The sequence below is a fragment of the Microcaecilia unicolor genome, chromosome 13 (assembly GCF_901765095.1).
Source record: "Microcaecilia unicolor chromosome 13, aMicUni1.1, whole genome shotgun sequence".
Lineage (NCBI taxonomy): Eukaryota > Metazoa > Chordata > Amphibia > Gymnophiona > Siphonopidae > Microcaecilia > Microcaecilia unicolor.
In genome coordinates this window covers 99,509,179-99,523,183 of record NC_044043.1, presented here as the reverse complement: position 1 = coordinate 99,523,183, position 14,005 = coordinate 99,509,179, and the positions used below count along the sequence as shown (strand labels likewise).

Below are 14,005 nucleotides of genomic sequence, written 5' to 3'. Positions count from 1 at the left end.
CCTCAAGGACCGACCTCCTAGACTTCGTAGTATGGAAATACCCAGGGCCATCTTCAGTCTCCATCTTTAGTTTCCTGAAATTTCTATTTTTTAATTTAATTTTATTTATTTAGGATCTGCTTTTTCTTTGCTCTCTCTCCCCCCTCCCCATAGTGGTGAACTAATGGTAGTCTAGGATTTTATTCCTCTTTTTTAGTAATTTTTATTTTAATTATGTAATATTTATTTCTTCTTTTCTTCATGGACTGTTTATTTCTCATTGATGATGTTTTGTCATATTTATATTGTAAATTAATAAATAACAATTAGAAAAAAATATGTAGAACCCCATACCATCAGCAAAATAGAACCCAATATGTACAATTATCAAACTAGAACCCCTGGATAATTCCAAGACCAGAAGAGTAGAATGAGTTCCAGTATCCTCTTCAGATGCCTCATATATATATGTCAAATGAAGACTATTTACTGAACGTCCGTCTTGAATGGATCCCTTTTATTATGTCTCCATCTGTTTTGGCTTTTTTGTTTTGTTTTTTTGCTGGGGATAATAAACTGTAGTCACTGGGGAAATGGTCTCCTTAGGCATATTCAAAATCTCTCCCAAGTATCTTTTGAACATTTCAGCTGGTGTCATGCTTCGTCTTAGGGAAATTAAGGAACTATAAAGTTAGTTTCCTTGTAGCATTGTCCAACCTCTCTTCTCTATGACAGAGAGGTTTCCAGATTTATTCATATTTTATGTTCTGCCCATTGGCTGACAAAAATGTATTTTATAAAGGGCATAAAAGAAAGAGTGGAACTTACAATTTTAATTAGAAGAGGATAGGTAGGTAGAAGAAGTAATTTGCTTCCGACAGACTTAGACAATCCTCCAAAGACCTCATCCATCCATCCATATAAGGAGCAATAGCATGTAAGCCATATGCATTGATATCATAGACATTACTTTTCTCTACGTGGGGTGGGGGAGGGGGATATGGACAGGTGTGTGCAGTGGGCTGAGAACTTGGAGAACTGGGTTCAATTTCCACTGCAGCTCTTTGGGATCCTGGCCAAGGCACTTAACTCTCCATTGCCCCAGGTACAAAAATATAGATTGTGAGACCACTAGAGACAGAAAAAGTATCTGCAAATATGAATGTAAACTGCTTTGGTTGTACCACAGAAAGGCAGTATATAAAATCCATGATCCTTTTACCCTTTAAACAGATACAGAAGGGAGATAGGTAGGGATGCAGAGGCAAGATAGATAGTGGACAAAGAGAAAGAAAAAATGTCAAATGGACAGGAGACCCTGCAAAAACATGAACAAAGCAGAAAAGAGACACTGGGACCAAAGTGAATGAAAAAAATCAAATGCTCAGACAACAAAGGTAGAAACATTTTCCAATCTGAATTTACTTAATTGGAATATTTCAGTTTTGGTAAAATGTGCACCTCTGATATCTTGCATTTCCATTTCTGTTTCTCTAGTATTACTATATATGCAGAGTGACTTTTTGAGGTTTCAAGTTCATTTTTTTGCCTTCATATCTCTATTACTGATCAGTGGTCCCTTATTTCATATTTGTTGAGGGCCTGTTTGTGTTTTGCATGTGTGATCAAGGTGCAGTACTCTGTTAGCGTGTAGTTTCTGTGTAGAGATCTTGTAGCAGTAGGTGGTGTATTGGTGTTGTAGGACCTTTACATTTTCACAGATAAGGTTGCTCTTTGAAGCCTGGGAGTTAATGCTGTTATGGTATGAGTAAGGTTCTGAGTTTATTTTTGCGCAAATTTGTACATAGCATTTTGCAGTGGAGAAATAGTGTGTTGGTCTTACTGAGATTACATCAAAACATTAACATAATTTTAGTTTGTTATATCAGATGGGGTTTAAAACCTTTTGCTTGATCTGATGTGTGTTGACGTGGTTGCCTTTATAGCAGACTTGTGTCTGATCAGATTTAAAGTATGAAACACTGCCTCTTGAAGGGTCTTTTAAAAAATAAATTTTAAGCAGTATAAAGGCATGACGCTGCTGTCTAGGTCGCACTGCTGATGTCTTTCTGTTGTGGGCTTCCTGTTTCTGCGGTGTAGAACCAGCAGAGTCATCAGCGGAGCAACCTAGACAGTAACTCTGTGCTTATATGGTGCATTCAGCAGAAGTGACTTGGCTGGCAGGGGGCTAAGGAAGCTGCTCTGTTGGACCAAGAGGCTCGTCTACACAGTTGGTTAAAGCGACCCTGGGTATGCATCATCCTCATACATATTCAATGGGGAGACACTGGAAGCCTGGCTTGGTTTGGGAAGCTTATCAAACTTTCTGTGGCCACGGCCATGGCTGCAGAAAGAACTTGGCCCCCAGAGCCATAAGCTGATGACATTTCTGTTTACAAGCCAGTCCAGATCGTGACCCTGAGTTTGGGAAGCCCTTTCTTACAGGCTGCCTTGGGCATGTCTAGCAAAGAGCTTAGTTGTGGTGACCTTAATGTGATGGAAAAAAAAAACATTTGTCTCTCATGAAAGAGAGTAAGAACCTTGAAATTTGGAGTAGGAATTAAGCAGGGTTTAATATCAGTGATTTATAAAGTGCTTTTAACCAAAGCATATTCATAACACTAAAGATAATACAAATTTCATAGCACAATTAGAGATCATATGTACAAGGTAAGAGTTATAAACCAGTGTGTAAACAATATTTGAAGCAGGCAAGTCACAAAGGCCTTTTTATTCCAGCTGCTCGATGGAACTTCCAGCTCACTTGAAAGCAGTGGGACTTGGTACAGTTGCCCAGAGAATTATTCCCCTACTTTTATCCTTCCTGCCCCAAAATACCTAGACTGGTCATTGCACCGAAGGCCTTCAGCCAGGGGTCATGAGCTAGAGCTCTTTCTAGAAGCCATGAATCACAGGACCTGAATGCAGCCACTAGGTGTCACTCTTAAGCAATGAACACAACTTCCTCTTCCCTCTCCTCTTCCCAGCCAGAGCGCCTTCTAGAACCCAAGAGTCATGGGATCTGAATGCAGCCACTAGGTGTCACTCTTAAGCAATGAGTACAAATCCCTTAATCCCCCTCCCCTCTCTAACCAGAGCTTCTTCTAGAACCCTGGAATCATGGGATCTGAATGCAGCCATTAGGTGTCACTCTTCACCAATGAACACAACTTCCCCTTGTCCCTCTCCTCTTCCCAGCCAGAGCGCCTTCTAGAACCCAAGAATCATGGGATCTGAATGCAGCCATTAGGTGTCACTCTTAAGTAATGAACAGAAATTCCCCTTAGCCCCTCCTCTCCCCAGCCAGAGCTCCTTCTAGAACCTGGGACTTGAATGCAGCCACTAGGTGTCACTCTTCACCAATGAACACAACTTCCCCTTGTCCCTCTCCTCTTCCCAAGAATCATGGGATCTGAATGCAGCAACTAGGTGTTACTTATAAGCAATGAGCAGAACTTCCCTTTATCCCCCTCTTCTCCCCAGCCAGAGCTCCTTCTAGAACCCAGGACCCGAATGCAGCCACTAGAGGTGTCATTCTTAAGAAGAGCACAACTCTCCTCCCCCCACCTCCAATACCTTCCCCCAGAGACTGTGAACACTGCCTTCACAGACCCAATTAAGGGACTGAACAGTGTATAATATGCAACACTGAGCCATCAGGCCAGCTACATAGGTCTGTTTTTAGGACAAGACCACCCAGTGTTCTTTTCAGATTAAAGATGGTTCTACTTCTTAGAGATCTGAATTTTTCCAGCAAGTGTGAGGCATGGTTGCTTTAAATTATTAAGGGGTTTTTGTTTTTTGTAAATCATCGTTGGCACACTGCTGATTCACAACTTGTTCAGCTCCTGCAACTTAAAGACAACATGAATAAATTTCAGTGAAATCAGCCAGTGAGGCTGAGACGGAGCCGCAGTTTGGTGTAAACGGATGAGTGAGTGCCTAGGCTTCCACGGACTCCCTTAGCAAGAAGATTCCACATTCCATGCTAGGTGGCAGGGCTTGCAGAGGAGGTGGTTGTCCAGGGGGTAGCATCCCTTTTCTGTTGGTTCAACGGAGAGGGGGATCTTGCACTTCTGCAAAGGATACAGAATGAGTTCAAGATGAGCCTTGGTAATGGAACAAGCTTACTGAGGGACCCTTTTACAGAGCGGTGAGCTCGCTCTTCCGGGACTACCGCCGGCCCAATGCAGCTACCAGCAGTAGCCCCGCCCCGGGCACGTGCCATTTCTGGGGGAAAAGAAAACCCCGGAAATGGCTTGTGTGACGGTAACCCGGCAGTAATAGGGCTACTGCCAGGTTAGCGCAGGAGCCCTTATCGCCACCTCAACGGGTGGTGGTAAGGGCTCCCCGTCGCATGGCCAAGCGCTAAGAGTTCTCTTACCGCATGGCCTTGTGTGTCTGGGGGCTTTTTTACCCACTGCAGTAAAAAGGGCCCTGGCAGACGGGAAAAATGGCCCCTGCCACCAGCGCAGGGCCCTTTTCCCCCCACAGCTTGGTTAAAGGACCCCTGAGTTTTGACACTATAAGGAGATTGCCACTGAATATCCTTAGATCACCCAGATAGCTCTGGGGTGGTCTATGGACGGGACAAGGGCAGTCCCTGGTCAGACACAGCACTGCTAACGGATAACTACTGGGTAAAGTTAGGAGAGCAAAAAGACTGTCCTAAGTAACCTTATTCTGAATAGCAGGCTCAATATCGCCCTTATTCAGATAACACCGGCACTCAATGCACCAGGTCACTATCCAGACTCCAGTTCTGGATCTAATTCAGCTGTGATGGCTGTTCTTTTAGAAAAAAAAAAATTTGACCACCCAGATGGTATATTGACTCACAAATTTGTGAAGAAGGTTTCTATATTTACAGATTGTATACAGTCATTCCCATGCACTGTGGGCTGGATAACTTCTCTCTCTCCAGGTATGTGAATGTTCTTAACATGTTATTTTATTTTATTCTGTTATGTATGACGATTTATTGTGTCTTGTTAGTTTCCATTTCAATATTTATTGTATGCTCATGGATTGATTGACTCTGGTGGGGACTTTAGGAACCAACCAAAGGAGTGGACCAGGCCTTTAAAAACCACAAGCAAAGTTTAAACAACTTTATTGACAACTTTATTGGCACAGTCTGTGTTGCACCATCCAATAAAGTTGTTTGAGCTCTGCTTCTGGATTTCCTGCTTTTTGTAAGGTCTGGTCCGCTGAAAATATCCTCCTAAAAGAGGGTACTGCACTCCCAAACACCTAATTCTGAGCTGCCTCTATCTAAGGAACTATTTTCTTACCTCTGCAACGAGCTGATCCGGGTTAAACTTCTACCTTCTCTCCACTGATACAGCTCACAAAACCACAGGATTCCTTTGTGTTTATGAACATCTAACTGTGAGTAATCATCTATGTTACGTAATAAAGGAGCTTCAGAAAAGAACAAGAGATTTAGGTGTGTTGATGTGCTAGGGGTTTATACTTTAAGATATTGAGACTGATAGCTAAATAACTTTTAAGAAACAGCTATACAAGCCTCGAGAGACTTGATAGTGAGGAGATGTGGAGGAGTGGCCTAGTGGTTAGGGTGGTGGACTTTGGTCCTGGGGAACTCAGGAACTGAGTTTGATTCCCACTTCAGGCACAGGCAGTTCCTTGTGACTCTGGGCAAGTCACTTAACCCTCCATTGCCCCATGTAAACCGCATTGAGCCTGCCATGAGTGGGAAAGTGCAGGGTACAAATGTAACACAAATAAAATAGATACTATTGGAGATTCTACATGGAATGTTGCTACTATTAGAGATTCTACATGGAATGTTGCTATTCCACTAGCAACATTCCATGTAGAAGGCTGTGCAGGCTTCTCTTTCTGTGAGTCTGATGTACGTGCAAGACGTCAGACTCACAGAAGCAGAAGCCTGCGCGGCCACATTGGTGATCTACAAGGGCCGACTTTTACATGGAATGTTGCTGGTGGAATAGCAACATTCCATGTAGAATCTCAAATAGTAGCAACAGTGGAGGAGTGGCCTAGTGGTTAGGGTGGTGGACTTTGGTCCTGAGGAACTGAGTTGGATTCCCACTTCAGGCACAGGCAGCTCCTTGTGACTCTGGGCAAGTCACTTAACCCTCCATTGCCCCATGTAAGCTGCCATGAGTGGGAAAGTGCGGGGTACAAATGTAACAAAAATTTGGTGGAGTGGCAGTTCTCATGAGATCTTTAGGAAGACACAAAGGAAACAAATTTGTGATCTTAATTTTTTTTTTAAATTCTAGAATTTTTCCACCACCACAGCTGCCCTCACCCCAATCTTTGTATAATTGATACCACCACATACATGCCCATCAAACAGTCCAATGAGAGACAGTAGCCATTCATTTTTTTGATGCTGTATGACATACCAGTAAGATCCACCTACCTCACATCGATAGCAGTTTTCATGGAAACTTCGTCCTAAGCATTCAATTTTGTACAAGTCCTTCCCATCCACAGGGATAATAGGATCATGGCAGACATCGCACATTGAGGCATATTTCCTGGAGGAAATGGGAACCAGAACTTATCATAACTTGACTATCTGCACAAGCTGATAGTAGCAAAGCAGGCAACCTCCACTAGAGGACAGCTGCTGTGATGGCTGAACCAGGAGTGAGAGGAGGAGAAGACTCAGCCTGTTACAAATTAAACTTATGCTGTCATAGCACCAATTCAGATTCAGCTGGAATCCCCCCAAATGAGGAGGAAACAAGTGGGCAAAAACCATCAAAGCTTTCAGGGACTCGTGGACTGAAGTGGTCATGGGCTACTTGATGGGAAAAATGAAGACAGAAGTTGCAGAGACAAGGAAGGATTAAGTGCTAGACACAAGGTGTATGGTCTGGCTTTTAGACGTTGAAAACAGGAGGTTTAGTCCAGACTGTAGCATCTCAAGCTATTCTTGATCTCCTCCAGCCTAGCTTTTGCCCTCTATGTTCTACAGAAACAGCCCTTGCCAAAGTCTCCAGTGACCTGTTCCTGGCCAGATCCTCATCCTTCTTGACCTATCCATTATTTTGACACTGTTGATCATTGGCTTTGGGGGCCCTGTTCTGTCTTGGTTTTCTTCTTACCTCTCCCATCGCACTTTTCTGTTTAAATAGTTTTTATTGAAAATAAAATGCAAAAAATAACAAGCAAACAATCAGGGAGAAAAACTTTTGTCTTTTGTGGTTTAAATTTATATGAATTTATCCCCTCCCCCCAACTCACAAATTATAACCATTTCCACCATTACATTAACATCCAAATGCCTCCCCCCATCTCCAATTTCTAGTACAGCAGCAAAATGTCTGGGTTCTTATGACCCTCTGAGCCTAAAACCAAGATTACAGCAGAAAACTCATCCCCCCTCCACCCTCTCCCACTGCAAGAAATTCACCAGCTGGAAATGTCTTCCTCAATCCCGTTGCACTTTTAATGTGGGCTTTAGTGCCGAGGTTCTCAACCCAGTTCTTGGGACCAAGCCAGTCGTGTTTTCAGGATACCCACAACAAAATATGCACGAGGCAGAGTTGCATACAGTGGAGGAAGTGCATGCAAATTACCTCATGCATATTCATTGTTGATATTCTGCAAACCTGACTGATTGGGTGTGTCCTAAGGACTGGGTTGAGAAGATCTGCTCTAGTGGATCCTCCTCCACTGGAATCTCAGTACCACTCATTTTACCCAGTGGCATAGCAAGGGCGGGGTGGTGGGGGCGGTCCGCTCCGGGTGCACACTGCTGGAGGGTGCAGAGAGCAGCCACGTGCCTGTCGGTTCCGCTGGTTCCCTGCTCCCTTTGCCCCAGAACAGGTCACTTCCTGTTCTGAGGGAGCAGGGAGCCAGTGGAGCTGACAGGCACGCGGCTGTTCTCTGCACCCTCCAGCAGCACCTGGGGGGGGGGCTCGATGCGCCGGGGAGGGGGTGTCATTGTGCTGGGGGGGTGTTGTGCTGCACCCTGGGGAGACAGACGCCGCTGCACCGGGGGGGGGGGGGGGTGCAGCGGCAATCCGCCCTGGGTGGCAGCCAACCTAGGATCGCCACTGATTGTATCTCTTCTCTTCTCTCCTCTCTCTGGGGGTCTTTTACTGCTCGCTAAACAGGAAGTACTGCCGGGCTACCACAGCAGCCCGGCAGTGGTTCCCATCCTCAGAAGTGCCACGTGCTGTCTGTTTACTACCAGATGGTGGTGGTAAGTGCTCTCCCCCCCTCCCCCCCACAAAATGGTCATGCGGCAGTGCTTCACTTGCCACACGGCCATTTTGTTTTTTAAAAAGCCAGCCTTTTACCTGCTGCGGTAAAAGGGGGCCTCAGCACATCAAAAACATGTCCCCTTTTGCCGCAGCTTAGTAAACTCACTTTATTCTCCATTGCCTCAGGTACAAAGTTAGGGGTCCTTTTACTAAGCTGCGGGGAATAGGGCCCTGCGCTGGCGGCGGGGGCCGTTTTTCTTGCAGCCAGTAAACCCCCCCCCCAAAAAAATGGCCACCTGGTGAGATAACTCTCACCGCGTGTCCATGTGGCGGGGAGCCCTTACCGCCACCCATTGAGGTGGCGATAAGGACTCTGGCGCTAGATGCGCTATTACCGCCGAGTTACCGCTGTGCTAGTTATTTCTGGGGGGTTTCTTTTTCCCCCCCGGAAATGGCGCATACTCGAGGTAGGACTACCGCCAGTGGCCGTCCCGAAAGAGTGAGCGATAAGCCCGCATTGGGCTTACTACCACCCTGTAAAAGGGCCTCTTAGATTGTGAGAAAATACGTACCGTACCTTGAGCTACAACTGAATATAAAATAACCTGACTAAAACTACAAGTCCACGTGTACCACCGGATCAGATTATGAAAACAGAACCTGGAATATGCTCCCCCTATTTAATCCTTTAGTATATCCCTCTTCCTACCCTTCCCTTACATTTTCCCATACTAAACTACATGTTAATTTCAATACACACCCTCCTCCCATTCCCCTACCTCTTCCATCCTCCTTCCTTGCCCATCTTACCTACCCACACATAAACGACCACCTCTTTACTTACTATATTACAGCTGCACCTATTCTATTTCACTTTGTTAACCTGATTTAATATGTAAGCCGCATTGAACCTGCTAATGAGTGGGAAAGTGTGGGGTATAAATGTTACAAATAGATAAATATAAAAAAAATCTAAGTACTGACTGGGATACAACATGCTGGGGCTCAGGGACCTTGGGCTGACCCAGAAGAGCAATTGTTGGCTTCTTTTATGTAGCCCAAAGCGTTAACTTCCTAATCACAATCCCAGTTCTGAATCAGGAAAGATGACTCAGCCCTTCTCTATGGGATGCAAAACTGGTCTAATGTGATTCTAGAGTTGTTTGTCATAGAAAATCCTCAGGGGATCACGACACAGTGCTGCAGAGCTATTTCTGTACTGCAGAAGCAGTGATGTAAAAAAAAAAGGACTATATCTTAAAGACTGCTAGTAAGGCGATCAGGGTCCCCTTGTCCATTATATTTGAGACCTTGTATAGGGGAGATCCCATCTTTTTGTTGAACATAGGAACATAGTAGATGATGGCAGATAAAGACCTGTACGGTCCATCCAGTCTGCCCAACAAGATAAACTCATTGTATGTGCTGCTTTATATGTTTACCTGACCTTGATTTGTCCTTGCCATTTCCAGGGCACAGACCATAGAAGTCTGCCCAGCACTAGCTTTGCTTCCCAGTTACCGGTGTTGTCACCCAATCTCCGCTAAGCTTCTGTGGATCCATTCCTTCTGAACAGGATTTCTTTGTGTTTATCCCACGCATTTTTTAAATTCTGTGTGCCTGAAATCCATTTCCAGTGAGTTGGTGCAATGTTCCATGGGAGACCCATATTCAGTGCCCCAGACCTGGATGATCCCCAGGTACTTTGTGGCCCTGGTGGTCTAGTGGTCTCTGTGGGGGGGGGGGGGGGGGGAACATGTTCTTTCCTGCCCGCTGCATTGCCGCTTATTCCCCCACCTGCCAGTGCCAACGTGTTTTCAAAATTGGTGGCCGAGACTTCCCACGGTAGTCTCATGGGTCTCGACAATCTTGCAACACTTCCACAGGGTGTCTCAGATGCCATTTTTAAAGTACGGTGATGCTGGGCAGGGGGAATAGCTGCAGCACAATGGGCATAAAAATAACATGTTCCCCCCCCCCCCCCCCCCCCCGGCAGAGGCCACTAGATCAAAAATAGGACCGGGGAGGGCTGAAGTGTGCGGAGGGCATCCGGGCCAAGCCTCTGGACCATCGGGTAGTGCCCGGTTGCCTGAATTGTCAGTCTGCCCCTGCACATGGGGATCTTGAACGCACCTCCTTTTTCCCAGGGAGGCTCAGGGGCAGGATTAGTTTAGGATCAAAACCCCATTGCTATTAGAAAGCATTTTGACCCACACAGAAGCCCCTCATACCTGTAATAGTCGTCTACACAGTACACCTCATTCTGGTCATCCACAGCAAAGCTCTCGTCTGCTATCCTGCGGTGACACACTGCACAGGTGAAACAGCCCAGATGGTACCCACTTCCCATGGCACGAACGATCTTCTCAAAGATAACCGCCTGACACCTTGCACATTTCTCTAGTGTGGCCTAAGGAGATGGAGCAAGAGAAGGTAAAAGTGAGTCACTCAGGTCCAGCTTCCCAAATAGATTTATCAGTAAGAAGTACGTATGTGACAAACAGGCACACGTTACGATCATCATGTGGTAATCAAAAATACATCTGATCAGTGAACAGTAAGAATGGCAAGAGACGTTCCCACACATTCATCAGGGAGAGGAGAAAGAGGACACTTCTGTATCTTCAATGCTGATCGGGAGAGAATTTGCCCCTCATTAATCTTCCTGAACAATTAGTCTGGTCAACTATCAGTGCAGAAAATGCAAATACAGGAATTTAGAATTATTTATTTACTAGTAAAAAAGCCCCGTTTCTGATGCAAATGAAACGGGGGCTAGCAAGGTATTCTTCTGTGTGCATGTGGGAGTGTGTGTGTCCCTGCCCTCTGCCCTCTCTCCCCTCCCCCCTCTGAGTCCTTCACTGTTACAGAGAGAGCGATTTGATTTCGTGCTTTGCTGTGTTTTCCTTCACTGTTTGTGTTACAGAGAGAGCGAGGGCGGGGCAGACACTCATGGGGAAACCGGATATCTCTCCCCCTTCACACTTCCTGCTGGAGGCTTCATAGAACGTTGGTGGTGCCTTTTATATAGAGAGATTTATTACATTGGCACCCCGTGCTTTCCCACACAATGCAGGTTCAATGCGGCTTACATAGTAATTTGAAATACAAAGTCTTATAGTGAGAGAAATTTAAACAGTAATGAATCATGATAAAGTTGAAGCTTGATAATGTATGATTAGGATAAGGGAGGGTAGACAAGATAGGATAGTATAGGTTGGGGGAAATGGGGTAAGGAGGAATATAGTAAAGGAGAGATGGAGAGGAGAAGGTTGGGATGAGTAGAGGGGGAATGGGGAGGTGGGGTAAGTAAACCAATGATGATGTCGGTATCATATTGAGTTTGTCATAGATTTCAGATAAGTTGGATTTGAAGGGGATGGTGACGTCGTTGACGTATATGATGGGATTTAGGCCATGTTTGTTTAACAGTCTGGCCAAGGGGATCATCATGAGGTTGAAAAAAATGGGGGAGAGTGGAGATCCCTGTGGTACTCCGCATTCAGATGACCATGGGGATGATAGATTTGTAGTCCCTTTGACTTGGTAGGATCTAGAGGTAATGAAGCTATTTATCAAGTTGATAATGTTTCCACCGATCCCAAGTTTGTCCAAGAGTTTATACTTCACTTTACTCTTAGTGATCGCAAGATATTATCAAGGATGTTTTTATTTGTTCATTTTGAAATATCTATTGATTCACCTGATCAATTCATCAATAATACGTTTCATGGTGGAGGGCGCCCTCTAGTATTACTCTTTGGTGCTGCACCCGGACACTTCACTGAGGGCAGGTTGTGAGATGCTACAGAGTAGCTACATGTAATGCTGGTGCTCCAGTCTTTTACATTAATATGTTTGTTCTTATGGTTTCATGTTTTGATTATTTCAAACATTTATTGTTCCCTGCTTGGCATTTTGGATCATCAAGCTGTAAATCATTAACTATTACACAAAATATAGCCGTCTGACTGTCTCAATAAAGAATGTAAATACTCTGGATCCCGTATTCTTAAGAATCTTATTCTTATCGTGAGTATGGGTGGGGCTTGATTGATTGATTTTATTTGTATCCCACATTTTCCCACCTTTTGGTAGGTTCAATGTGGCTTACATGGAACAATGGGGGCGGTTACAGAGCATCGAGCAGGGTTAGTAGTTTGAAGAGACAATGAAAGTCTGTGGAGCTTCCTCGCGGAGAGTATTGATCTTGGTTAGGAACAGAGGAGATTCTAGGGGGATTACCTGACAAAATGTAAGAAAGTTATAGGAAAGGAGTCGAAAAAGAAGAGTACATAGTCGAATAGGGTTACATCATTGGTCAGGCAGGATTCTAGATCCGGTGGACAGAGGGTACGTAATTCGTAGGTTAAATGGGTTGGAGTCTTTGAAGGGTGTACTAGATGTGTGGCTCTGGTTGGTCAATCTGAACTTTTGCTCTTTCCGTTTAAACAGTCATTATATGGTTGGAATTCAATTGAGCCTGTGGATGGTTAAGTTGATTCAGAAGGGATGTGTTTCCTGAATAGGTGGGGCCTTTAGGTGTTTTCGGAAGATTAGATCATTGCCTTTCAGATTTAGGTCCTTTGGGAGTGAGTTCCTTGTGGTGATATAGGAAAAGCTTGTTGCGAGAGTTGATTTGTATTTGGTGTCTTTAAATGATGGGAAGTGGAGGGTAAAGTAGGATCTTGCTGATTTGTTAGCTTTCCAGATTGGTAATTCTATTAGGCTGGTCATGTAGTCTGGTGAGAGGCCGAAGATTATTCTGTGTAGCAGTGAGCAAATCTTGAAGGTTATGCGGTCCTGATCAGTAATCAGTGTAGTTTTAGGAGGAGGAGTTTGGCACTGTCGAATCTTGGGGATGTGAAGAGATGTTCTTCAGATTGTTACTCCTTTTCCATTTCTTGTAGCTTTAGGCCACGTTATTATAGTTTGTTTTTGCAAACCGCCTCAATGTGCTTTTGGTTTTAATTAATAATAATAATAAGAAGAAGAAAGCACATTGTGCAAAGCCTGAACATGGATCGATCCAAAGCATCCCACAGTGCCACAGGGATCCATACTGTCTCCCATTTTATTTAATATCTACCTCAAGCCTCTGGCTGAGCTGCTTCGGTCAATAGATACAAAGTTCTAAATCCATGCTGATGATGTGCAACTACTCATAACCTTTGAACCAGATCTACCCACGGCTCTGAGTAAACTGACTGCCTGCCTAAACACAACTCAGGAATGGGCGAACAACAACAAACTTTGCCTGAACCCAAACAAAATAGAGATTCTTTGGGTACCAAAACACAAGTGGAGAAATATACCTTTTGGGAAGTATGAACTCCCCCTAAAATCACAGGTCAGGCATTTTGGGATACTGCTAGACTCACCGCTCACTCTGATCCCGCAAATTCAAACAACTTTCAAAAATTGTCCCTATCACCTATGGTAGCTACGAAATCTCTCTGTCCATGATAACATCACAACTAGACTACTGTAATGCCCTGTACACTGGCCAAACCAAAAAGAGTTTGCATCAGCTTCACGTAATTCAGAATGCTGCAGCATGACTGATAGAAGGATGTAAGTGGTATGACCACATCACACCCTTCCTTCAAAAGCTACACTGGCTACCAGTAACTTTCAGGGCTAAATTTAAAACTGTTTGATTTTCAAGACCCTTAGACAAAATGGGCCAGAGTATTTAAAGAATAAGTTAGCCATTTACACACCTTTGAGACCTCTAATGTCCTCTCAAGGATCATCACTATCTGTCCCCTCATCAAAAGAGCCTTCTCAGGAGTAGCCCCCATGCTCTGGAATTT

General features: G+C 44.5%; 1 protein-coding gene across 1 annotated transcript in view; it reads right to left on the bottom strand.

Moving 5' to 3' along the window:
- Positions 1-2,306: 2,306 nt before the first annotated feature.
- Positions 2,307-14,005, bottom strand: part of FBLIM1 (filamin binding LIM protein 1) — a 38,506-nt gene continuing 26,807 nt past the window's right edge. Inside the window, exons 6-8 of the mRNA XM_030185903.1 lie at positions 10,421-10,599; positions 6,395-6,512; positions 2,307-4,055 (exon numbers count right to left, since the gene is read on the bottom strand). Coding sequence (XP_030041763.1) covers positions 3,942-4,055; positions 6,395-6,512; positions 10,421-10,599 — 411 coding nt within the window. The 3' untranslated portion in view covers positions 2,307-3,941. The remainder of the gene's footprint in view (positions 4,056-6,394; positions 6,513-10,420; positions 10,600-14,005) is intronic.